The sequence below is a fragment of the Acomys russatus genome, chromosome 32 (assembly GCF_903995435.1).
Source record: "Acomys russatus chromosome 32, mAcoRus1.1, whole genome shotgun sequence".
NCBI lineage: Eukaryota > Metazoa > Chordata > Mammalia > Rodentia > Muridae > Acomys > Acomys russatus.
The window spans coordinates 32,015,152-32,041,442 of NC_067168.1; the positions used below are offsets into that span (position 1 = coordinate 32,015,152).

The window sequence follows — 26,291 nt, forward strand, 5'->3', positions numbered from 1 at the left end:
GAGCTGCCTAGTTCCCCAAACCATGCTTCAACTCCAGTGTTCCCGTCTCCCAACACCATGTCTGCAGTGCTTCTCACTCACCATCTCCACTTGGTGAGCTGCACTCTTTCCATCCCAACCTTAGATGAAACTCAAAAAAGGGGAAATGTGCCTCAAGCCACACAGCTTTGCATCGGGACAAGATTGTTTAGTATTTTGGCTCCACGCTCTCTAAGCTGCTGATTATCAGAAGAGGGTACAAACTATAAGATGAAAAGAAATTCAGATCTACTTTAAGATAGTCAATTGCTTTTGACTAGGCTATCCACAAATTCTTCTAAAAAAAAAAAAAACCCAACAAACATTTAAACAAAAAAAATGTTATTATAGTAAGAGATTAACAAAATATTAGTTTCCTGATCATCAAAAATAATGGGGCAGAAAACCCCTCAAGTTTTTAGGACGTTCATCATCGTTTACTATGAAGGCGCATCATTCTTGTGTGGCCATAAAACATGGACACGCTTCTATGTAACAGCCACCCTCTTTTCCCTCAGCAGATGAGCGCTGGCTTCATTACTCATGCTCTGATTCCTAAGACACCAAGAAGGAAAGCCAACAGCCAAGGATCCACCTACATCAGTCTACTCCCCTAAATCTGGTAATACTCTGAAAATAGCTCACAGATGTACCATAGCTTTGAGATTCGACTTACAGAGATGTCTAAATAGAAACCACTATATGAATGGACTTGATACGGCCTTTTGAAAAACAAATCTGACTTTCTTAAATCTATAAAAGGCAAGAGAAAAGGGGCTTAGGAAAACAATTTTCCATAACACCAGAAGGGGGAAAAAACGGCTTTTCCTCAAGACCCAGTTAGCGCAACCCCTCTGCAGTCACACACTTTGGAATGTCAGAAGATGCATCCCAGCAATTATCCATGCAGAATGAAACTAAGCCATATTTCCTACATGTGCCACAGTTCTCCAATAACACAACAGAGCACTGCGTCCATGAGAAACACTTATTTAAAATTTCAAGCCCTACTCAGCCAATCAAGCTTATATTCTCAACAACAGAAAAAGCATTCAGCTTAACTGCATCTCCTGTGTACCAAATAAAGATTTTTAAACCAAACAATTCAAGGAAGGAGGGGAAAAGCAATCATTTGTCAAGTACCTTTTCTAGCATCTTGCAGCCCAGTCAAAAGAGAAGGGGAGGAAAAAAAGAAAGAGATGAATGATCACAGACAAGCCAGAAGTCAATCCGAACAATAAAGGTGGTTGGTTCAAAAGGGAAAATCAATTATTCAGTTATTCAAGAAATTTTTAAACCTACGTGTTATAAGTAAAAAGCATTATTTTAACGAGGCCAACGCGGCCAATGTGTCCAAACACAATGTGTAATAGGGACAAACAGGTTCTACTGTCAATGTCCTGGAAATGTTTTGAAATTCTCAGAAATTTTCATTAATTCAAGTGTTTTGTTTTGTTCTTTTTTTTTTCAATCTGTAAGTTTAAAAACACAACGATTTTTTTTCCAAAGCTAGAATTCATTTTAAAAATCTTTTCATAAGTGAATTCAGTCGCACACCCTAACAAAGCTCGCTATGCAACTATTCAGGGATGTGACCCAGTCTTCTCTTCCCATTTCTACTTCCCAGCCACTGATTCCTTTCAAAGAGCTAGCTATGAGGGCATGCACAGATGCTATCTCAAATGAAAACTTCCGTCCCATTCCCAAGGCTACAGAAAATAACCATTTCCCAGGAAAGCAGAACCAAGCTGTCACCCGCAGAACCTTAATCCCCGCAATGCCCATGTTGCCAAAATAAAAGCTAGATGCCCTTAGGGAAGCAAATCCTCAAGACATTTCGCATGCAAAGAAAACAAAAAAAAAAATTTTTTTTTTAATTAAAAGGTGGGAAAAGACAGAGAACTTAAAAAAAAAAAAAAAAAAAAAAAAAAAAGCAAACCACCACACCCTCAACTGTGTTGCAAACCCATCTGCCAGGGGCCTTTACCTTCATTTTCCATCGAAACTGCACTCGGGTTGATGGCTACAAAGTCTTTAGTGTCAGCCACGGCCACACTGGGAATAGAGAGAGGAGGAGGACAAGGAAGAGAAGACCCCGGAATCCCAGGCTGTCAACCCCGCTCCCGGCCACGCGTCCCACGGCTGCTCCCACCACCCCTAGCAGCAGCATCTGCAAGAGAAACCAGGAGAAGCGGAGCTGACGAGAGGGGGAGAGGAGCGGGGCGACCCCCGCCCAGGCGCCACCTCCCTAGCCCACCCCCTGCGCTGCCCGCAGCGCCTCACCGCCAGCCGGGCGGCGCCCGCGAGGCGCCCTACTGGCAAGAGACATTCCCCCGGATTCCTCCCACCCCCTTTCCCGCCGGACCTGGAAGTTTCTGGAAATAGGGAAAGGAGTGGCTACCTCCCCGATACCCCAGACGTCCCCCTCCCTCCAGGCTGCGAGGACTCACTCGCGGGGCTACGGGGGGCGCCCCACGCGCCTCGGGCGAACGGGCGCTGCTGGCGGCAGCGGCGGCGCTGCCACACGGAACCCAGCCGCGTCCTGAGGAGAACGAGCAGGTCGGCGGCGGGGAGGGGTGGGGGGAGAGGACGAGCGGCGAAGGGTCCGTCAAGCTCGGCCCACCGGCTCCGCGCGGCTCCGCGCACCGCCGAGCAGCTCTGCTCCCGCCTCCGCCTCCTGCGCTCCACCCCTCCCCGCCGCCCGGCGCGCCCTGCACTACCCGGCCCGCCGCCCACCGAGCTTTGTCGCTACCACTTCCGCCGGGGAGAGGCGCGCGCGCAGGCGCACTCCAGCTCTCTGCGCCGGGGAGCGGAAGTGCAGTGAGGCCCAGCCTGCGGGCCGGGATGGACGTTGTCGGCGGATGCAGAGGCTCCGTGGGGGGGAAGCGCGAGGGACCCGCGGCTCCTCGCGGGCCCTGGGAGTGGCGTCTGCCCTCTTTCTACACACCCTCCGGGCGGGCACAAGGGGCGGGAGCACGTCCGTCCCCTTCTCAGGCCACACGTCCCCTTCCAGGAGGCCGCGGGGCCGTGATGTTGAACTAGGCATAGACATGGCCGCGTCCCAGAGTCGCCTGGGCGCTCTCTACACTGCTCTGGAAGTCTCTCCCGTCCCGCAGCCGTCACAATCTCCTTGGGCGACGCAGAGACAAGCTGCTCTTCCTGTCAGCGGCCTTCCCCTCGCTTGCAAACACCTGCTCTAGCGCCTATCTCTTGTCTTGTGAGAGCAAGTCATCATGGAGGCGGTTTCCAAAACGCTGCCCTGCTCAGGAGTGCTCCGAAGCCCCAGGTGTCACGAGAGGGCGAGGTTCAGTGCGACAGCCGGAGGAGGGACTCCTGACCTTTTTCATTCAAAAGAGCTGGCATAGCAACTAGAAATCAATCGGCCCGCCATCGAAGCTGAAGAAGCGGTATTACCTTGGCCTTTATCATTTTCCAAGTCACCCTTTCGCTTAGCACCTCACACAAGCCCCGAGTAAGTGCTTTTTGATGACTAGTTGGCTGTTTGGTGAGCACAGGTAGCCATCGGACCAGTCTCTCACCTATGTCCACTAGGGGGCAGAACTACACCTGTGGCCAGTTCTTGAGCGTCTTCTGAAAGCCCCTCCCCCTCAATCTTAAAAAAAAAAAAAACCCTACATGCTATAAGTATTTTTCCTCAGTGTCTAACCACTACATGCCTGTAAACATGCTTCCCAACACACGCTCAACATAATGGACCAAGCTGCCTGTCTTTCTTTGTTAGGTGCCTGTTAAGCTATTTAGGAGCAAATATTCTGGGCGGCTTCGAGATAGACACTGCTTTTATTTTGAAAAACAGAAAAAAAAAAAAAGAAGCTTTTGCCAGATGTAATAGTACATGCCACCCTTAGGAGATAGAAGTGGAGACGGATGGCCACAATTCTGAGGACAGGCTGTTGTCAACATCTATAATAGCCCTTATCTCCACTTTGCTATGTATGCTTAGTGATGTTTGCATGCCCAGTGGTATAAGCCGGTGGCTTTTATAATAAATTTGCTGTCTCGTGCTCAGTCTTACAGTTTGTACGAGTTATTACTTAGAGAAACATTAATGCTACAAGCACAATTTAAAACATAAAGTTTATAAAATTACATTATATAGATGCTTAGAATTCATACATAGACTTACGGAAAAAGCAATTTCATTGTTGTACTTGATACAGCTCTTGTCATCTGATAAGATGGAACCTCCATTGAGAGAATGTTTCTGTCAGGTTGGCCTGCAGGCAAGTCTGTGGGGCATTTTCTGAAGAGATTGGTGTAGGAGTGCCCAGATCACTACGGGCAGTGCCACCCATAAGCAGATAGATGGTCCTGGGTTATAGAAAATGGCAGGCTGAGCGAGCCATGGAGAAGCCAACACGCAGTGCTTCTCCACGGGCTGAGCTCCAGTTCCTGCTGCCAGGGTCCTGTCGTGGCTTCCCTCACCGATGGACTGGATTGGGAAGTGGAAGCCAAATAAACCTTTACAAAGAAAATGAGGACATCTTTATGGTTAGTTATTGGACTAATTTGCCGAAACGTGTGTATTGCTTGGGATGGTTTTTCTATTCTTTACCAAATTACTATCCCACACTAGGCAACATCAGGAGCATCGGCTTCTGTCTCCTACAATTGAAAGTTAGTATTATGTGTACACATATAATTTATATACTAAAGCTTTAATTAATACTATTAAAGCCAGAGTGGCAAGTCACAAACTTCAGAAATGCTCTCTTCGCTCCTTTCCTCCTCAGAGCATGCTGGACCCTTCTGTGAGGTATTGTAGCCGTTTCCCACCTCAACGTGTGACATAGGCACTAAAATACAGTGAGCTGTAAGTGCGCAACACACATACAGGTGTAAATACTCCTTTTTCCTCCTTACATAGCAAAGTTGTTGGAAGGGACTGAAAAACCAATTGAAGACAATATATGAAGTACAAGCATTGCCAAGGTATAAGCTTGTTACATAAAGAAACAAGCAGAAGACTAGCTACAGTGAGACTGGTGGCCATGGAATAGAAGACATCCAAGCTTCCTTGAAATCAGCCCCCTAATGTTCCCTTAGAAATCAACCTCCTGTGGCTTGGTGGCACACACCTTTAATGCCAGCACTTGGGAAGCAGAGGCAGGCGGATTGCTGTGAGTTCGAGGCCAGCCTAGTCTACAAAGTGAGTCCAGGACAGCCAAGATAACATAGAGAAACCCTGTCTCGAAAAAAAAAAAAAAAAAAAAAAAAAAAAGAAAGAAAGAAATCAACCACCTAAAATGTGGGTCTTACTCCTTTTGTTTTGAATATTTAACCTACAAAATTAAATGGAGCTGAGGGTGTGATAGGGCACTTTGATTCAAACTTAAGCACCACCAGAAAAGAAAAGTGGGGTGAGGAGATGAAAAAGAAAAGTAGTTACAGTAATGATAAAAGGAGAACTGGGAGGCTTCTTTTTTTGGGGGAAAAAGTTACAATTCAGGATGAGTGAGGGAAATGCTCCTGATGCTCCCATGTTATTCATATGTGTCTTATTCTAAGAGGATATGAGCTACCTTGTTTTACTGTTAAATTATATAATAAAAATGAGCACTTAAAATAAATGAAGACAAAATACTTCTTATAATTTAGCCTAGTCCAACTATTTTTTAATCCAATAACGGACATGCATTGTCAAGTATGACAGCTGCCATTTTTATAAGTCCAGATGATAAAAAAAAAATGGATTTTAAAACTTAAGAAAAGTTATTTTTAAATCTCTCCTCAGCTAATGTCTTCTTTTAAACTTTTAACATAATTTGGAAAAAAAAAGCATCAAAATTTAATAACTCTCCTATGTCCTAGGAAAAGTTAGCCAGCAAAGATATGTGCCCTGAAGTTCACTAGCCACACAGTTGGTCTAGAAAAATTACTGACCATGTTCATGTGTATGTATGCATGCTCGTGTGTGCGCGCTCACGCATGTGTGTAAAAGCCAACCTTGGGTACCATCCTTAGAAACACCTTTCACCTCTTTTAAGGCAGGTCTATAATTGGCCTGGGGCTCCCCACTCAACCTAAACAGACAGGGCCGGGCCAGCAAGCCCCAGGGATCCTTCTGTCTCTGCCTTCCCAGTAATGGAATTATCTGCACGTGCCACTATGCTCAACTGGAGATAGAACCCAGTAAGCTTTCAAGACAAGTGTATTACTGACTGGGCTATCTTCCCAGACTCCAGAAATTGAACATTTCTCTAAAAGATAGAAAGACACACAGCTCTTTTTGTAAATTAACCTACTCCAACTACACAACAGACTTTTTCTTATACAATAAAGGGCAAGTGAAATGTCATGTATGAGGAAATAGGTCACTGCAAAGAATGTCACATGAAATCAGTGTCTAACAGCTGCCTTCCAGAACCACTATAAATCTGCTTGATTCCATGTTTTTTGGTTTTTGGGTTTTTTTTTTTTTTTTCAGTGTTACAGTAAAAGTTGAAGGCAATAATTTAAAGTTGAAGGGATTAAATACAAGTTACCTGTGTTTGGTCAGTTTAATTGCACATAGATCCCTAAATACTATGCAAATATTTTATCTCCCACAGAATTCCATAGGCTCATGCACATTTAATAGCATTCAAAATGTGAAATATTTGATGTGCCTGAGACAACGACACTGGGGAACACTTTTAACCTTTATTTCTAAAGTTTCCCCTGAGTATGACTCCCCATTCTACAGAGTCTGAACCTTAGAGTGATATTTAGAATTGTTACTGTTTACTGCCAGTCTTCTCTGCTGGAGATGAACATGCCAAGGGGTGCAGTTGAGGATAAGAAAGGGAAAAAAATAAATAAATAAAACAAGATGAATGTGAGTAGCCAGCCAAGAACCAGCTCAAGACTTCATGATTTCCATGTAAAATAGGCACCCAGTATCCCAAGCTCTATAAACCTTCAGACTTACTGCAAAATGCCAATGCACACATTTAAAAAGATATCATCCTGAGAGCTGGTGATATAGATCACTGGTAGGTAGGCCTGCACCAAGCCCTAGCTCAATTCCTAGCCCCAAAATTACAGAAGAAAGGAAATGCCATCCTATATGATTGCCAAACTCCATAATTCATCTCTGCCCCTAAAACATTTGACTATAGTAAAGTGTGTGTGTGTGTGTGTGTGTGTGTGTGTGTGTGCACGCGCGCGCACGCTTAGAGTTGCTGAATAAGTGTATAATCTGAAAGGTTGTTATTCTAAGTATTTATTGTGGAATAAATAAAGGACTTTGCTACTGAGCTTTGCTGTAGAGCAAGGGCGGGGGACTTAAAGGATATTCAGGATGTAACAATGTAACATTCGTCTACAGACTAGGAGTAAGTCCTGAGCAGTATCAAGCACTGCTCAAAATAGGAAATTGTAGATGTTGAACCCAACTAAGGGCTTAAAATCGGAAGCCAGCAATGCTGAGGGGCACACTTCCTTGCACATAGGAAATCTCTGCTTTGCCTGGCCTTTGGATTTTGATGGCATGCATATCAATGCCTGACAAAACCCAACGTGCTTTTTAGCTTGGGCATAGTTTTCAGCCACGCTTTCAGTGGTTAAAGAACACACTCTTCGTTCCTGCTCAAGACAGTGGTGAGGAAGCAGCAGGCTTTAGAGTAGCCAAGGAACTTGAATAGCTGCCGGTGAGTATGTTTACTGAAGCTTTGCTGGTGGCGTGGTTGTCAGAAGTGAGAGTTTGGCATCAAGTTGGCAGGCCACCTACTGTGTTTGCAGTTATTAGGCCTCTTCTCTCCACTTGGAGGTCTTCTCTTTGCATGTGGGAAACATTTCAGTCTCTTTATCCTGCCGCACCCTGGTCTGCAAGAGCTTTGGGAAAAGCTTATATTTCCTCCTACCTTCAAAGCAGCACATTCTATACTTCAAAGTTTTCTACTTCAACTACAAGTCAATATATATATTTTTTTTCCTTTGCCCAAACTTGTCCTATGTCCTTCCATGCCCCCCGCAGAAATCATTTCTCTCTACTGTGTTTCCTATTGTGCAAATAAATGAGAAAAGGGGCCATTATGATAATAAAAGAGAGAGGGAGATACTCAAGAGAGAAAATAGCCCAAGGCTTATGAGAATTCTGACGTTTAGTCCAAATCAGTCATTCAAATGTACTTTTACAGCCAGTCACCATGCTGCCCAAAATATGGACTCCACCACAAAGAGATGGTTTAAAAGATAGTTGATTTAGAAGAAGGAATTACAATTTGGCAATATGACCTGAGAGAAAGAAGGGAGAAACACAAATCCAAAATCAGCAGGGAAGAGTTTCTGCAACACAAGCAAATTGTTAAAACCTTTAGGCTAGAAAGTTCTTTGTCGCAAATAAAGATTATATGGAAAACCAAAAGCCTTTACAATATACCTTCAGGTAACTTTATTTTTGGTTTTTGGCTATAAGAAGCAATGCCTGAATACCTATATCCTACATTAGAAGATATTAAAAATAATTTAATGTTGCCAAATGTTCTTATTACGGTAAAATGTGTAATCACAGGTGACCAGGCAGTGGAGATGTTTCTATAATCTGGGAATGTCCTGAAGATTTGAGACTCGATCTGTTCCTAGTTCAAACAGCCAGACACAGCGCTTTTCAAAGAAACTGATACATCAGCTGCTGGCTGGGATTATTGGTGGTATAAATGGAAGTGTTCTGGTCCAGAAAAGTTTCACCAACTAGAAATTACATCAGGCCCTTTGGAAGGTGGGGAGCAAAGAGGTCTCCGTGCTGTACAACAAGCGATAAAATACATACTGCATGGTCATTAGGAGTGACCCTCAAATACCTACACCCTGGTTCCAGGCCTCTCAGTGCCACTCAGTGCCAGTCTCAGCAGCAGCAGCCCCAGCAGCACCCGTGAACTCAGCAGAAATGCCCATTCTCAGACCTTACAGGGACCAACTGAGCCAGAAAGCCTCAGGGCAAATTCAAAGATCTGTGATTGAACAAGACATCCTAATGATGCTGAATGCTTAAGAGGGCAACAACCATCTTAGCATCCCTCTTTCCACATGTCTCTAGTGAGAAATGAACAGCAAGGATGCAAAGTAGTCGTGGGGGCGGGGGGTGAAAAACCAGCTTCCTTAATGTATGGCTAAGCCTACAACCGACCTGGAGCCTGGCGCACCCTGGGCTTCCTGCAATAGCTAATATGTCACATTCTCTGCTGCTTGTAACTAGAGGCATCCAAGTTGGTAGATAGAATGAGAAAAAAAAAAATAACTAGATACAAAGGTTAAAAATTAGCTGATTATTCCTATAAGAATGCAAAGGGTTTAATGCACTATGGCATGTGACGTCATCAAATGACAGTGCCGTGCCAGTCATTTAAAATGCTTAAGGCAGTGTCGCTAGGAGGGCACAGAATAAGATGTAAGTGAGAGGTCTGAAAGAAGGGTATGGCGTGTTGGTTGGTTTGGTTGGTTGGTTGGTTTTTTGTTTTTCTTTGTTTGTTTCCTTGTTTGTTCAGACAGGGTTTCTCTGTGTAGCCTTGACTGACCTGAACACTCTGTAGACCAGGCTAGCCTCAGACTCACAGAGATCCCTTTGCCTCTGCCTCCCAAGTGCTGGGATTACAGGCATGTGCCACCTTGCCTGGCTTAAGGATACTTTTTTTAAAAGGCTTTATTAGCAAGTAAAGTAAAAACTTGGCTATTGACTTCAGTGGTTCTATGAATAAGTTTTCTTAATTCTAATTAGGGATGTTCGCATTCTTGAAAAATAAAGTGACGTTTAGGCATGTTGTTCTTTATGTAGCTGGGAGCACTGACACTTTTTGTTTCTTTCGTTGGTTTGGTTTGTTTGTTTTTGTTTTTTTTTTTTTTTTTTTAATTTTTGTTCCAAGCTGAGGTTTAAACTCAGGACCTCTTACATGCTAAGCAAGAATCTTACAACCACACTGAACCCTTATCCCAGGTTGTCTGGGTTTTTGCTTTTCTTTCTTTCTTTTATTTTTTTCTTAACTAGTGACTATAGTGGCAGATTCCACAACAGAATTGAAAACTGAAGTTGAGTGTGTACCTTCTCGTTGCCTTACATGATTTGTCTTCCAACAAACTTAAAGATGGTTAGCTGCATAGGATTCATTCTTCTACTGGTTTTTATCATCTACTTTAGGGCAAGTAAAAACCTATACCACTTGAGGTTTTTAGAATGCCTTACATGCGTTGATTCCTAGTTTAAATGCTCATGCCTGTCTTTTTGTTTGGTTTGGTTTGGTTTGGTTTAATAGGAGAGAATACTTGGGATTGAAGCTAAGGCCTCAGTGGACTCTACCACTGAGCTATACCACCCTACTGGCTCATTGACACCGTGGGAAAGTGCAGATGTGCTGGGAAGGGGGAAATGCCAAGATTTCACATTTGATTAAAGCATTTAATTTTTGAAAAAAATTAAACATCAGTTTTCACTGAACAACCCAAACCAGACATTTGTGTAAGTGTTTTTCTCTAGAGATAAAGCAATTCTACGAGGTGATTAGGCTCAGTCCTCATAAACCTGTGAGTCAAACAACTCACTTGCTTCTTAGAGCTCATGAAGCTGTGACTCTCACAGGTGATGCTCCTTGCACAAGGGTTCTTTTTTTTTTTTTCCTGTCTGGTGTAAAAGTTGAATGTCCATCTTTGATTTCCTACATATTTCCAGGGTGCCCGGCTAGGGAGTACACAAGATGCTACTCAGCTTACTAAATTTCCCCTCAGCTCACTATTTTGTTTTACTGATGTCTGGCCCTGTTCACTTCATACAGCCTTGAGAGGGACTAATTCCAGAATCCAGGACATTTGTCCTAAAGCTCCCTTGATGACCGTCAAGACTATATTATTTAATTATATAGCCATTGTCTTTCTTGGCTGTCCTCAGTTATTGTCTACAATCTGCTTGTTTGTTTTTATTTAACCTTCAAATACCATTACTGGGGAATTCGTGCTCCAAGCAGAAGCTTTTCAAAAAATCTCTTGGGTTTACCTCCTCAGAGTTGGAAAGGGCTGCTAAAATGAGAGTGTAATCTTATGAATAAATAAGCAGAGACAAGTATTTTAGAGAGATTATTCAGAAGGTAATTGAGACATGTTCATAATCGTGCTCTATTGAAAAAAAAATCAACAAGGTACACACTAAACATATGTCTAGGATCTAAGAGCCACTCAGCAGTGTCAGCAATACTAAGTTCATCTCTCCAGCTAAATTGTTCTGAGTCTTTAGCGTCCTTTTATATATGAAGCCGACTAGAAGCAAAGGAAATTTGTTGTTGTTTTTTTTAATATTAAGTCTTCATGGTGGCTTTCATTTGGGTCATATATAGAGGGCAGGACAACTGTTCTACCCTTCTGATGTCCCAAAGTTTAAAGCCACAATTAAAGTTCCCAGTTGCCCCTTCAATTTTTAATCAGTAAACATCTATTTTTTAAAACGAAGTAGATAGATATGAATATGTATGGTAGAGTCTTAGAGCAAAGAAACTGCCTAATCATTTCTTGCATTAGTAAGTATTATGTAATGCTTGGCATGGGACTGACGTAGTTGAAAATGGTCAATTAAGAACTTTCCAAGATGTAAGTCCTCATTACTGTTCCCCTGGCATTAACAATGGTATTACATCTTCCTAAGTAGCACCCAGGCTATTCTTGAGAAGGTATGGCAACCCGTATCAGCTCTGATTCTAAAAAAAATAGACACCATCAAATGGCCTCCATCAGCAGTTCTCAAAAACGGGGTCCCTGCCACCTGGGAACTTGTTAGAAAGGCAAATTCTTGGGCTTTATCCAGCCCTACTGAATTAGTAACTCTGAGGGTGAAGCCCAGTAGTCTGTGTTTTAATTAGTCCCTCGGGGATTCCATTGCCTGCCTAGGTTTGAGCGCTGATTTGCAAGAAGCATAACACATTCATCTAAGGACTGGTTTGATCATGGTAAGTAGTCTTTAATTCCAAAGAACACAGTCAGGGTGCTTATCAGTATTTAAACTCTCTCCGCCGTCCTTACATCACGTAAGACTTGAAAGTCCTTCAAGTAGATGCCTATTGGCCACAGGAGAGGAAAGCACAGATGCTCATAAAAGGATCCTGTTTCACCCCTTGTAGGCCCCTCTGCACATCACACCAGCCACACTTTGAGCAGTAAAGACAAAAGATAGAGAGCAGTGCCGTGGTAAGAACTAGCATTGTGACTCCAGCTATGAAGCCAGCCTTTGTTTCCTGATTCCAGCCTGGACCTTTTGAACAATGCCTCATTGACCAGAGGTTATCAGGCGTTTTAGCCAGACCAGTAAGATGAAAGAAGGAGTTTTTTTTTTTTTCTACAAAGTAAATAGAAAATGCCATTCTCTTGAAACTAGATCCTCCCCATGGAAATACTTTCATTAAAAAAAAAAAGTTTTAGTTCTGTATCAAGAAGCAATAATGATTTTTAAGACATGTAAATATTGTATTGGAGACAGAGCAAGAGGGAAGGTTTCACATTATTCAGTGCCTTTTGGGGATTTTTATTTTATGTGTATGCAGATGTTTGGTTGGTTTTTGGTTTGGGGTTTTTGGTTTGGTTTGGTTTGGTTTGGTTTTGTCTGCATGTGTGTCTATGCACCACTTGTTTGCCTGGTGCCCTGAGAAACCAGAAGAGAATATTAGGTTCCCTAGAACTAGAATTATAGATGGCTGTGAGCCACTATAACAGTACTGAAAAAGGAACACAGGTCCTCTGGAAGAGTAGCCAGTGTTCTCAACCACCGAGCCATCTCTCCAGCCCCCTATTCAAACATTTTGAAATCTCTCATGGGCTAGAGAGATGGTTCAGTAGTTAAGAGAGTATGTCACTCTTTCAGAATGCCTGGGTTCACCTCCCAGCAGCCACATCAGGTGGATCATAAGCAACTCTAACTTTAGCTCTGGGTGGAGGACGGGATCCGATACGTAATGTTAAAAAGAGCAATATATTGCTTTTGCAGAGGACTCAGGTTCGTTTTCAAAACTCACATCAAGTGGCTTAAAGCCACCTGTAACTCCAGTTCTAGGGGATCTGATTGACACCTGTACTCACTGGTATGCACATTCCTACACACACACACACACACACACACACACACACACACACACACACACACACATTTGCTACATAAAGCTAATGTGTCTCTATAATTTGCTGTTTTTATTTATAAACCATGGCCTAGTTGAGTGATAAATATTGTGGCACAGATGATGGTACAGACACAATTAGAAACACCACTTACATTTTGAAAGCAGTTATCTATGGATGCAATAGCTTCCACTGAGAAGAGGACCCATGGAAAAGCTGGGCCTCCAAAGGCATGAGCAACAAACACAGCAAGAAAAGTAAATATAAAGGTGACTTTTTACAGGATATCGGGCAAGTTACAGTAAACTGTTATAATTGCAAATAACAGATGGGTTTTCAAAAGCTTGATTACTTCTTAATGAATTTTTAAAGACTTCCTTTAGTGCAGTTATAATTTTTCTACTGTGTGGACTTTAATGGCAATAACATGCTCTTACCCTCTATGAGTTAACTTGCTTGGTTAAAAGAATAGTCAATGGTGTGTTTAATATTAATTAAGCTAACATAGGAGCTTGAAATCTATTGTATTTGCAAACAATCCCTTTGCAAATAAAAACCCCTTTTCAAAGATAAATGGGGCCAGAGAGGCGAGAACCTTTGAGACTTGCCAACACTAGAACATCTCCAAACTACAGCACTCTATTTACAAAACACACCAGAAGATGAAAAGAACAAATGCATGCCTCCCTTCCCTCAGTGAGGTTGGGCACTGCGGCTCAGGATAGACCCTGTAGGCCATCTCTTTGATGAATCTATGACATAGAATCTTGTGTATTACAGTGTAAGACCATTTTTTAAAATGCTGTACCCGCAATGAGGGCAGGTTTTCCTGGAAGCCAACCAGAGTTAGGCTTTAGGGAAACTCACTCGCAAGGGTCCATTTCAAGAATAAACTCTAGAATGTTCTCACGGTCTTGGGCTTTTGGTTTAAAAAAAAAAAAGAGAGTGCAGATTATTTGAATTGCAGTTGATTTTGGAGCGTTGGCTTTGCTGACTTTTCTGCATCTCCTGCCATGTAAGTGACCATGAGTGTATTCTGGATCTGACTGGAAGGAGCTTGAGTGGGGAAAGCATTTAGACTGTGTTAGGTCAAGTGGCATATATATAAGCGCGGTTCCCGCGCAGTGTTTGTGTGATTATGTCGTTGCCAACTGCCCTGGTGGAGAATTGACAACCAGGAATATTCTAAATCAGGGAGCCCAGAAATGTCACTACATATGTGTTTCACAGTAAGGAGCGCCTGAAGGACGTGGGCAGTGTAGGAGAAACAGACCCAGAAGCCAGTCTACGGTTCTTTCTAGACTTAATTTAAAAACGAATGTCTATTAACCATGACCAGGGAGTGTTGGCATTCCTGTTCTTGCTTTTAGTCATATGGCGGGGGGGGGGGGGTGATTAAAGATCTCAGACCCCCAAAAGTTAGGAACAAATTATTTTAGGATAGTTCAGTTAATTAACAAAAAACAATCTAACCCTTTACATTTTGTGGTATTTGTCGTACTTGTCACTCAATTTTGTAATTGTTGTGACTTATTTTAAATATGTACTTTGTATCATCATTGGTATTTATGGCTTCTGATGTTTAATTTAGTGTAGCAATCTCACTGGGCTAACAATGGCTGGCTGGATTACAGCAGGTAAGACATCACTTCTGAGTCTATCAGGGAGGGTGAGAATAGATGCGCATTTGAACCAGTAGGTTCAGCGTGCACAGCAGCATGGTTAGTCATCACAACCCAGCCCCAAAGGACCACTCAAGAGCCTAGAAAAGGCATGCTTGCTCTTCTGTGTGGGGCCCTTCATCTCCTGCCCTCAGTGTGCCCTGTTCTCAGGCCTTCTTCCTTGGACCAAATTAAATCACCAACTCATCTGGTCCTTCAACTTGCAAAGGAAAGAACATGGGCATTCTTAGGCCCCATAATCACATAAGAGATACCTCATAAATATCCACAATAAATATAAGCATCTCGATTTTTAAAGAGGCACATCTTCCCGATACAAGTTACTAGAGTTCTGTTTCTAACCATTATCGTTTTTACTCACTCATTTATTTATTTTATGTGCCTTAGCATTTTGCCTGCATATATATCTGTATACCGCATGGGAGTTACATGTGGGAGCTAGAAATTGTACCTGGGTCCTCTGGAAGAGTAGTTAGCACTTCTAACCACTAAGCCATCTCTTCAGTTCTGTTATCTTCAGTAAATTTAAGAAAGTCTAATTGCAAGAACACAATAAAAGGAAGGCCGAGAGGAAGAAATGGGACAAGCAGTGGCAGTGGGGGTGGGTCGTGTAGGATCTGCCTCACATGGAGAAGTTTTATCAACAAATCTGGAGTCAAAATCTTACTACCACCATTTATGACCTATGTACCCAGTTATTCTACCTTTTTAAATGTCATGTCTCTTAGTCATAAAATGAGGATGACGCTACGTATGCACTTTGCAGTGTTATGGGGATTAGCTGATGACAGTTCTAGAGGACCTCACCAAGTGCTTAGCACAGGTAAGGCACTTGAGAAAAACCATTTAGCTTCCTTATTCTAGGCCCTGCTGGCAGCTGTGGGGCACATTCTGCTGTCCTGAGCTGCATGCTGTCCCTGACCTCCACTGTAGGGGGCTCCACCCAAGGTTGCCAAGCTGGACACTCCAGGGTCATACAGGAACACACAGGGACAAACCAGATCGCTAAAGGACAGTGTAAGAACACAATCAACAAGAACCAAGGCAATATGGCACCTTCAGAGCACAATGATCCTACTACAACAAGCCCTGGATAACCTAACACAACCGAAGCACAAGAAAATGAACTCAAATCCAATCTTATAAAAGTGATACAGATCTTTAAAGAGAAAATAAATGAATATCTTAAAGAAATACAGGAAAATACAATCAAACAGGTAGAGGCCTTTTAAGAGGAAACTAACACATCCCTTAAGTAAATGCAGGAAAATAAACAGATGAAGAAAATAAAATTGTTCAAGACCTGAAAATGGAAGTAGAAGCAATAAAGAAAACACAAACTGAGGGAATCTGAGCAATGGAAAACCTTGGGGAGAAAACATGAACAAGAGATGCAAGGATCACCAGCAGATTACAACAGACAGAAGGCTCTCAGGAATAGAGGATACAATGGAAGAAACTGATACCTCAGTCAAAGAAAATGCTAAATCTAAAAAAATTCCTGACACAAAACACTCAGGAAATCTGGGATTTTTTGAAAAGACCTAACCTAAGAATAATAGGAAAAGAAGAAGGTAAAATGTCCCAGCTCCAAGGAACAGAAAATATTTTCAACAAAGTCACAGAAGAAAATTTCCCCAACCTGAAGAAAGAAATGCCTGTAAACATATAGGAAGCTTACAGAACACCACTTATATTAGACCAAGGAAAAAAAATCCTCCTGCCACATAATAATTTCTCTGCCAAGACTACACAGAGAAACCCTGTCTTTAAAAAAAAAAAACAAAAAATATTAAAAGTTACAAGGGGGAAAAGCCAAGTAACATAGAAAGGCAGACCTATCAGAATTATACCACAGTTCTCAAAAGAAACTCTAAAAGCTAGAAGGGCTTAGACAGATGTCTCACAATCCCTAAGAGCCCACAGATGCCAATCTAAACTGTTATGCCCAGCAAAACTCTCAATCATCATAGATGGAGAAAACAAGATATTCCAAGACAAAATCAAATTTAAACAACATCTATCTACAAATCCAGATCTACAAAATTACTAAAAGGAAAAATCCAACCCACGGAGGTTAACTACACCCAAGAAAACACAGGAAATAAATATTTCTGCACCAAAAAAAACTCACATACACAACAGGCAGAAATGGTGTACACCTTGAATCCCAGCACTCAGGAGGCAGAAGCAGGTGGATCACTGTGAGTTCGAGGCCAGCCTGGTCTACAAAGCAAGTCCAGGACAGCCAAGGCTACACAGAGAAACCCTGTTTTTTAAAAACAAAACAAAACAAAACAAAATACAACAACAAAAGGTGCACACACACGTGCATGCACGCACACACACATATGCACACATGCACATCACCAACATCAAATTAACAACCATTGGTCATTAATATTTCTCAAAATCAATGAACTCAATTCCCCAATAAAAAGACACAGCCTAAGAGAATGGATGAGAAAACAGGATCCATCATTCTTCTGCTTACAAGAAACACACTTCAGCGACAAAGATAGATGTTTCCTCAGAGTAAAGGGCTGAAAAAACGTGTTCCAAGCAAACAGACCCAATAAGCTAGCTGGAGTAGGCATTCTAATATCTAATAAAATAGACTTTCAACCAAAATTAATCAAAAGAAATAGGGAAGGCAACTTCATACCCATCAAAGGAAAAATCCACCAAGATGACATCTCAATTCTGAACATCTATGCCCAAACACAAGGGCATGCACATTTGTAAAAGAAACATTAGTAAAGTTTAAACCTCCCATCAAATCCCACACATTGATAATGGGAGACTTCAACACCCCACTCTCACCACTGGACAGGTCATCAAGACAGAAACTAAACAGAAATAATAAAACTAACTAATGCTATGAATCAAATGGACTTAATGGATATCTACAGAACATTTCACCCACACACAGAATATACCTTCTTCTAAGCACCTCAATGAATCTCCAAAATTGACCATACAGTTGGTCACAAAGTAAACCTCAACATATACAAGAAAGTTGAAATAACTCTTTGTATCCTATCAGACCACCATGGATTAAAGTTGGACTTCAACAACAACAGAAATCCTACAAACTCGTGGAAACTAAACAACTCTCTACTCAATGATCACTGAGTTGGGGAAGAAATAAAGAAAAAAAAAAAGACTTTACAGCACTCAATGAAAATAAGGGCACAGTATTCCCAAACCTATGGGTCACAATGAAAGCAGTGCTAAGGGGAAAGTTCGTAGCACTAAGTGCCTTCATACAGAAATTGGAAACATCTCACGTTAGTGACTTAATAACATACAGGAAAGCTCTAGAATAAAAAGAAGCAAACACACCAAAGAGGAGTAGATGGTAGGAGATCAAACTCAGGGCTGAAATCAATAAAATAGAAACAAAGAGAACAATACAAAGAACCAACAAACCCAAGGGCTGGTGCTTTGAGAAAAATCAACAAGATAGGCAAACCCTTAGCCAAACTAACTAAAGGCAGAGAGACAGTATCTAAATTAACAAAATCAGAAATGAGAACAGACACTGAGAAAATCTAAAGAATCACTATTTGAAATAAAAATCTTATTTCAAAAGCCTGTACTCCACACATTTGGAGAATCTAAATGAAATGGATAAATTTCTAGACAGACATCATGTACCAAAATTGAATCAATATCTGGTAAACTATTTAAATAATCCTATAACCCCTAAGGAAATAGAAGCAGCCATTAAAAGTCTGCCAACCCAAGAAAGCCCTGGGCCAGATGGTTTTAACACAGGATTCTACCAGACTTTCAAAGAAGAAATAATACCAATACCCCTCAAAGTATTCCACAAAATAGAAACACAAGGAACATTGCCAAATTCATTTTATGAGGCCACAGTCACCCTGATACCTAGACCACACCGATTCTACAAAGAATGAGAATTTCAGACCAATCTCCCTTATACACCTTGATGAAAAAATACTCATTAAAATACTCACAACCCAAATCCAAGAACACATCAAAAATAGCATCCACCATGATCAAGTAGGCCTCATCCCAGGGATTCAGGGATGGTTCAATATACAAACATCCATCAAAGTAATACACCATATAAACAAACTGAGAGGGAAAAAAATCCACATGATCATCTCACCAGATGCTGAAAAAGCTTTTGACAAAATCTAACACTCTTCATGATAAAAGTACTGGAGACATCAGGGGTACAAAGAGCATACCTAAACACGATTAATTAAGGAGCATGACAATGCCCAACATTAACTGGAAAGAAACTTAAAGCAATTCCACTAAAACCAGAGACAAGGCTGCCTGTTCCCTCCATATCTATTCAACACAGTACTTAAAAGTCTAGCTAGAGCGGTAGGACAACTAGAGGAGATCAAGGGGATAGAAATTGGAAAAGAAAAAATCAAAGTATCTCTATTTACAGATGATATAATGGTATACATAAGTGACCCCCAAAATTCTACCTGGGAACTCCTACAGCTGATAAACACCTTCAGCCAAGTAACTGGGTACTAAATTAACTTTTAAAAAATCAATAGTCCTTCTTTATACAAACAATAAACAGACAGAAAAAATCTTCTGATTGCTTCAATTTTTTTTTCTTCAGAGGCTTGAAGTTCTTGTCATACAGGTCTTTCATTGCGTGCTTAGAGTTATACCAAGATATTTTATATTATTTGTATTCATTATGAAGGGTGTTACTTCCCTAATTTTTCTGTCTGTTTATTGTTTGTATAAAGAAGGACTATTGACAATGGGGGGGGAGCACCTTCAACAAATGGTGCTGGTCTAACTGGATGTCTGCATGTAGAAGAATGAAAATAAATCAATATTTATCACCCTGCACAGACAGAATTCAAGTCCAAGTGGATCAGAGACTTCAACATAGATCAGATACACTAAGTCTAATAGAAGAGGAAGTGAGAAGAGTCTTGAACTGATTGACACAGGAAACAACTTTCTGAACATAACACCAACACTCAGGCCCTAAGATAAACAATTAATAAATGGGACCTCATGAAACTGAAAAGCTTCTGTAAGGCGAAGGACACTGTCAATACGACAAAAGCAGCCTACAGACTGGGAAAAGATCTTCACTAACCCTACACCAGACAGAGAACTAATATCCAAAACACATAAAGAACTCAAGAAATTAAACATCAACCAAATAACCCAATTTAAAAATGGGGTACAAAGCTAAACAAAGAATTCTCTACAGAAGAATCTCTAATGGCCGAGAAGTACTTAAAGAAATGTTCAATATCCTTAGTAATCAGGAAAATGAAAATCAAAACAACTCTGAGACTTCATCTTACACCTGCCAGAATGGCTAAGATCAAAAACTCAAGAGACAGCACAGGCTGGTGAGGATGTGGAGCAAGGGGAACACTCCTGCATTGCTGGTGGGAGTGCAATCTTGTACAGCCACTATGGCAGTCAATCTGGAGGTTTCTTAGAAAATTGGGAATAGTTCTATCTTTAGACACAGCTGTACCTTCACTCCTGGGCATCTGCCTGGAATATGCTCCACAAGGACAATTGCTTAACTATGTTCATAGCAGCTTTATTCCTAATAGTCAGATTCAGGGGACAACCTAGATGTCCCTCAACTGAAAAATGGATAAAGAGACTGTAGTGCATTTACACAATGGAATACTATCAACTGTTTAAAACAAGGAAATCATGAAACTTTCAGGCAAACGGGTGGAACTGAAAATGATCATCCTGAGTGAGGTAACCCAGATCCAGAAAGACACGCATGGCATATACTCACTTATAAGTGCATATTAGTCATAAAGTACAGGATAACCATGCTCCAATCCACAGACCCAAAGAAGCCAAAGGAGTGCCCAAGGGAAGATGCTTGAATCTCACTCAGAACAGGAAATGAAATAGACACCTGAAGTAGACTGAGGGATGGAACTGGGTGGGAGAGGGAGTGGCGAGGGTAATGGGAGAAGGTTGGGGATCAGGTGAGTGAAGAGCTGGGAAGGAAGGATGAGGACAAAGACCAAGCCGGAGGAGCAGAGGAACACGAGGCCCACACCTCCTGTAGCCAGATGGGACTCCCAGTAGAGGGAGGGGAACACCAGCCCACCCAGAAAACTTTCAACCCAAAATGTGTCTTGCCTACAAGACATGTAGAGGTAAAGATGGCGCAGAGATTGAGGGAATGGCAAACCAATGATTGGCCCAACTTGAGACCCACCCCATGGGAAAGACCCAACCCCTGACACTATTAATGCTCCTCTGCTATGCCTGCAAACAGGAGCCTGGCATAACTATTTTCTGAGAGGCTTCACCCAGACGCTGATGGAAACAGAAACTCACAGCCAAACAATAGGCCAAGCTTGGGAGGTTCTGTGGAAGAGTAGAAGGAAGGATAAGAGGGAGCTGGAGGGATCGAGGACCCCACAAGAAGACCTACAGAGTCAACCAATCTGGGCCCATGGGACCAAACTACTAACTAAAAAGCATGCATGGACTAGGCCTAGACCCCTGCACATATGTGGCAGATGTGCAGCATGTTCAACATGTAGGTCCCATAACAATGGGAGTAGGAGTTGTCTCTGACTATGTTGCCTGCCACTGATTCCTTTCCCCTAGCTAAGCTGCCTTATTATGCCCTGGTGGGAGAGGACGAGCTTAGTCCTGCTTCGACTTGAGTTGGGAGGAGGGAGGTGTGAGGGTAGGACTGGGAGGAGAGGAGGGAGAGGTCTGAGATCAGGCTATAAAGTGATAAATAGAGATAGATAGATAGATAGATAGATAGATAGATAGATAGATAGACAGACAGACAGACAGACAGACAGACAGACAGACAGACAGAAGATTCCTTATTCTAAAATGTACAATCATTGTTTTTCCCAAGTCATACTTCCATTAGGGTGAGCTAGCAAAATAATTAGTAATTTCAGCATTTTCACGGCAAATTTTGAGCAGCACAACATATGTAGGAAGTTCATTTCTTTTCCTGTCAAGACATGGAACTGTCTACACAAGGTGTGAGAGTGTGTCATCTTCTGTTCTGAACAGAAATTGGCAAAGCATTGTGTGTGAGCTGTTGATAGAGAGAAACTGGGTAGCAAACCTCTATATTTTGGATCCTGATGGTCCCCCAGAGAATCATGTATCGAAGAGGCCCAACCCTGGTGCTACTGACAGATGATGACTGTTAGGAGGAAGGGGCTAGTGAAAGAAATGTCACTAGGATCCCCTCAAGAAAGATATTTTGGGCCACAACCCCTCTTCCTCTCTGTTTCCCAGATACAACAAAGTGAGTGGCTTCCTATGCCTAATGTCCCCACTGTGCTCTCCTGCTTTGTCACTGCCCCCCAAAATGAGTGAGCTAACTCTGGACTGAGGTCTTCTCTGTTATTTTGTCACTGAATCTTATGAACTCGTCATTTAGGGACTGCGTGATCATACAAGGTTTGCAGTTGTGATCCTGTATCTCAGAGACATAACAACAGTCCAGGCAGTCACCCAGTTAGCCTGGGTTCCCAAGGCCACTGAGCACAGCTGATGACAGGACTAGTAACAGCTCAGAAGTCAGCCCAGGATGCACGTGCCTCCTAGATACCTGTGCACAGCTGTGGTGATGTGGACAGTAAGGATGGGGCACGGTCTTTAGAAGGTCCATTGAAAACAGAACACTGGCAGTGTTGCACTCAGAAAAAAGGATTGAAATGAACAAGAGGCTTTACAGCAGGGGATGGGGCTTAATGATTAAAATGTCACAAAAGAACCTGAAATTCCTCAAGCTCCTATCCATCCAGGACTATGTTAGTACACGGGATTATTTATCTTTAGACTGGAGGGGGCTATAAAAGCTACAAAGCTGTGGATAGAAGTGTTCAGTGGTCCATTAGGCTCAGGAAAGTTAGTCCTTGATACATAAGCTTTTTACCTGAGGTCTTTACTAGACATGTTTCTATTTCCTTTCTTGCTGGAGGATGTGCACTCTACCCGAACCTCTCAAGTCATTTGAATCTGTCTTCTTTGGTCTCAGACCTCAGAGCAACATTGCTCATTCTATAGACTTTTTAAAACTTGCTAAATGAAATGAGAAAAAAAAAAAAAAACTAATCCATCTGTGTTTTTCATTTTTCCATTGCCCACTAGTCTAGAATCTTCGGGCTAGAATGGGCCAAGTAAGTCATTCAGTGTTCTCTGTGATGATCAGAAACCAGTATTACAATGGTCTTCAAAGAGGGGCATGTAACCATGTACCCTGAGGGGCAGTTCATTCCTCCCTCTCTCCTTTGACTTTACTATTACATTACTATCCTTCCCTGCCGTTCTACCCACGAGTCATGCTTAACCTTTTCTGTAGCCTCCAAATTATATTCCTAGCTTTCTTCACAAATTATTCTATGAGCCTTATGAAAGACACAAACACGGATGAAACAACTACATCCTGTCTCTTCCCCCACAGACCCTAACAACCAAGGTGCTTTCAAGCACTTCTGTTTTGGGATAGAATTCATGGCACCTCTTACCCCCATTGACGCATTTCCACCAGCCTGTATTCAGTGCCCTACATCTGATTGCTAATTGGCTAGCACCCATTGGTATTAGATAGCTCCATAAATTGATGGAATTGCTCGGGACAGGTACAGCAGAGGATTGCAAGGTTTCTTTAGAGCATATATTTGCCCAGCAGGGAAAGCTGCCCCAGGGGAGTGAGTACATAATGAAGATTTGAAGGGAGAGTAGATGTGCACTAGAGGACAGAGAGGGAACAAGTGGAGGCAAGACCATGGCCAGGGAAGAGGAGGGGGTACTGGAGGTACAGAAGGAGGTAAAATCAACACGTAGTGAGGAAGGCCATCAGAGCCAGACCAGTCAGGGCCCTCCATGCCAGGAGGGCCTCTGGGATATGGTTCTGGGAGGGAGAAGACAGGTATCTAACTATAAAACTAAAAGGACACAGAGATAGCATAAATACAGACAGAGGGCTCACGAAAGGGCCTGGCTGGGTTACAGGATGCATGGGCGGTGCCAGTTCCCTAGGACAGAATTGTGAGGAAGGCAGACCATGACGCTAGGTGATGGTGACTCAGAAGCCATTAGTCTTTCTTCAACCTCTCAATTATAGGCTATCGGGGTGTTGGTAACTTTTCTTTTCTACAAATACAGCATTTCCTCCTCCCATCAGAGGAATTTTGTAATTACCATGATAAACTAGTTCTACTTTTAATGACATGTTCAATAGTCAGCAATATTAAGGCACGGCTTCATCTTCTCACAGCACTTGACTTCCAACGCAGCCTACATAGAATTACACACATCCCACACAAAGGTGGTGTAAAATCTCTGCCTCTAGTTTAAATTCTATACAGCTAATCTTTTACTCCTGCACCCAAACATTAAATCTTTCTCTTCTCAAACCAATCACAAGGACACCGGACACTTTCCAGTGTCCCCTCAGGTGTCACTTAAACTATCAACGGCATTTCAGTATTTCATAAAACACATGTAAGCTTGCTCTGGTCAGGGAGGAGGAGGGAGGGGGAGGGGAAGGAAAGGGAGAGGGAGAAAGGGAAAGGTAGAGGGGGAGGGGGAGAGGGAGAGAGCCCAGAGCTTTGTGGTGCTAAGTGAACACTCTGCCACTTCATTGCCAGCTCTCATGACTTCTTCTTTGCATTCTTACTTATTTTGTGTATTTGCATATATGTACTTGTGTGTATGTGTAAGGACGCAAACCTCAGTTCTTTCCTTCCATGAGTCTCAGAGATCAAACTCAAGTCACCAGGCTTGGCAGCAAGCGCTTTCAACAGGTGAACCATCTCACCAGTCACATCATGACTTACAAATAGCAATCAACAAACAAAACCCCATAACTTTTAAAAATAGATAACTTTGGTATAATCTCAAGCTAACCAATTTACCTTAAGGAGCTAAAAGCCTTTCACATTTCTTAGAACACGCTATAGGGCTTAGGGAGGCCAAGCATATATCAGCAGCCCTTTAAATCGTATTGGGTATACTGAGCCTCAACAGAGATTTATCTGGGAGGGGATTAGAGTACCCTCAAGTTTTAGAGTGTTAACTCAGGTCCAGGCTAAGAGCCAAAATAAAGACCCAAATTTCTCAAGTTCAAATTCAAGTCAAATACTTAACATCCCAACTTTGAAGTAGGCATTCTCTGAGAAACAAAGGAGAAAAAAATGAACCCATTGATCAGGCTAGAGATGTAGCTCATTGGTAGAGCACTTGCCTTGCATGTGCAAGGCCCTGGAGTTAAGTCCCAGCGCCATTGTTTTTAAAAGGCAAATAAAAAAAGGAAGCACAGAAATTGCTTTAAAAAATAAAACAACACCAAAATCAAAACCAAAACCAAACCAAACAAAAAAACAGGGAGTCTGTTTGACTTAGACACATTCTCTTAAACTATTGTGGAGACATGTTAGACTAGCCTTCCAAACAAAATTTGATTATAATCTATAATTAAAATGTACTTTTAATTATGGTATGTCCCTCAGCTTCAAAGGGGACTCTTCTTATCTCAAGAAGACCCAGACTTGCTGTCAAACGGACAGGCTCTATCTGGTCGGTTCTTGACGGTATTTCTTATGCAGAAAGAAATGTTTCTATGCAAGAGAGCAAGGCTCTGTTAGCCTAGACCATCTCAAATTCTTGCCCCTTAAGTTAGGCAACCTGTATCTTCTGACCCCTCACCTTATCTTGCCCTTGCCAGGGATCCATAGAGGTTAATGAGGCTGCTGCAGGCCAATTCTCAAAGACAGGCGCTTCTCTACCTCAGCCTTGTGTCATCATCGTTAGTGTCTTTTGCTTTGAATGACAACGTCCTATCCCCGTGACACACCTGAGCCTACAACTTCTTCAGCTGAGATCCATTTGACTACGTACACAAACGTGTCTCGTGTGTACCAGGTATGTGCTTGGTCCTGGTGCTGAAACAACAAATATAAAGAGCCGTGTTCTTTCATTGGGGGTGGAAGAAGACTTCATTCAGAGATGACAATTCTGACCGGCTACAAGGAGTGAAGATTACAGCAGGGAGAGTGGCTATGGGACACAAACTGGAAGGCTATTCTTGCAATAACCCAATGAGGAGACGCTAGTGGGATGATGGTGGCAAATTTAATAATTATTTGAGAATTGCCTTGGAAACCTTCTGATGGGTGGCCATACAGAGATCTCAGGAAAAGCAGTGCTGCTTGCCTGCTTGCCTGCTTGCCTCTGCTTCTTGCTGGTATGTCTGTGAGTTACTGTTGTTACCATCAAGTTCTAGATCCTTCAGTCTTCCAACATGGACTGAAGATGACTGACTCTCTAGGAATCTTCTAGGCCTTCAGCACCAGAACGCCAAAGCACTTAGTATTACAGACTGACCGGCTATGAGGTTCTTTGCTTCCAGCATGTACATGACCATTGTTGGGTTACCCAGCATCTTCCTTGGAAGCCCTTTCAGTAAGTCTGTGTGCATGCGTGCGTGCGTGCCTCTGTGTGTGTGTGTTTGTGTGT

General features: G+C 42.3%; 1 protein-coding gene across 5 annotated transcripts in view; it reads right to left on the reverse strand.

The window, feature by feature from the left end:
* Positions 1 to 26,291, reverse strand: part of Atp2c1 (ATPase secretory pathway Ca2+ transporting 1) — a 118,172-nt gene that overhangs the window by 86,700 nt on the left and 5,181 nt on the right. For 2 of the 5 annotated variants that reach the window (XM_051140452.1, XM_051140454.1), the window contains exon 1: positions 2,006 to 2,226. The exons of 1 other annotated variant lie outside the window; for it this stretch is intronic. In XM_051140452.1, the coding sequence (XP_050996409.1) occupies positions 2,006 to 2,011 (6 nt within the window). In that variant the 5' untranslated portion in view covers positions 2,012 to 2,226. Of the gene's footprint in view, positions 1 to 2,005; positions 2,227 to 2,468; positions 2,533 to 26,291 lie in introns of those variants that run through there. 2 more of the 5 variants (XM_051140453.1, XM_051140455.1) reach the window with 2 other exon arrangements.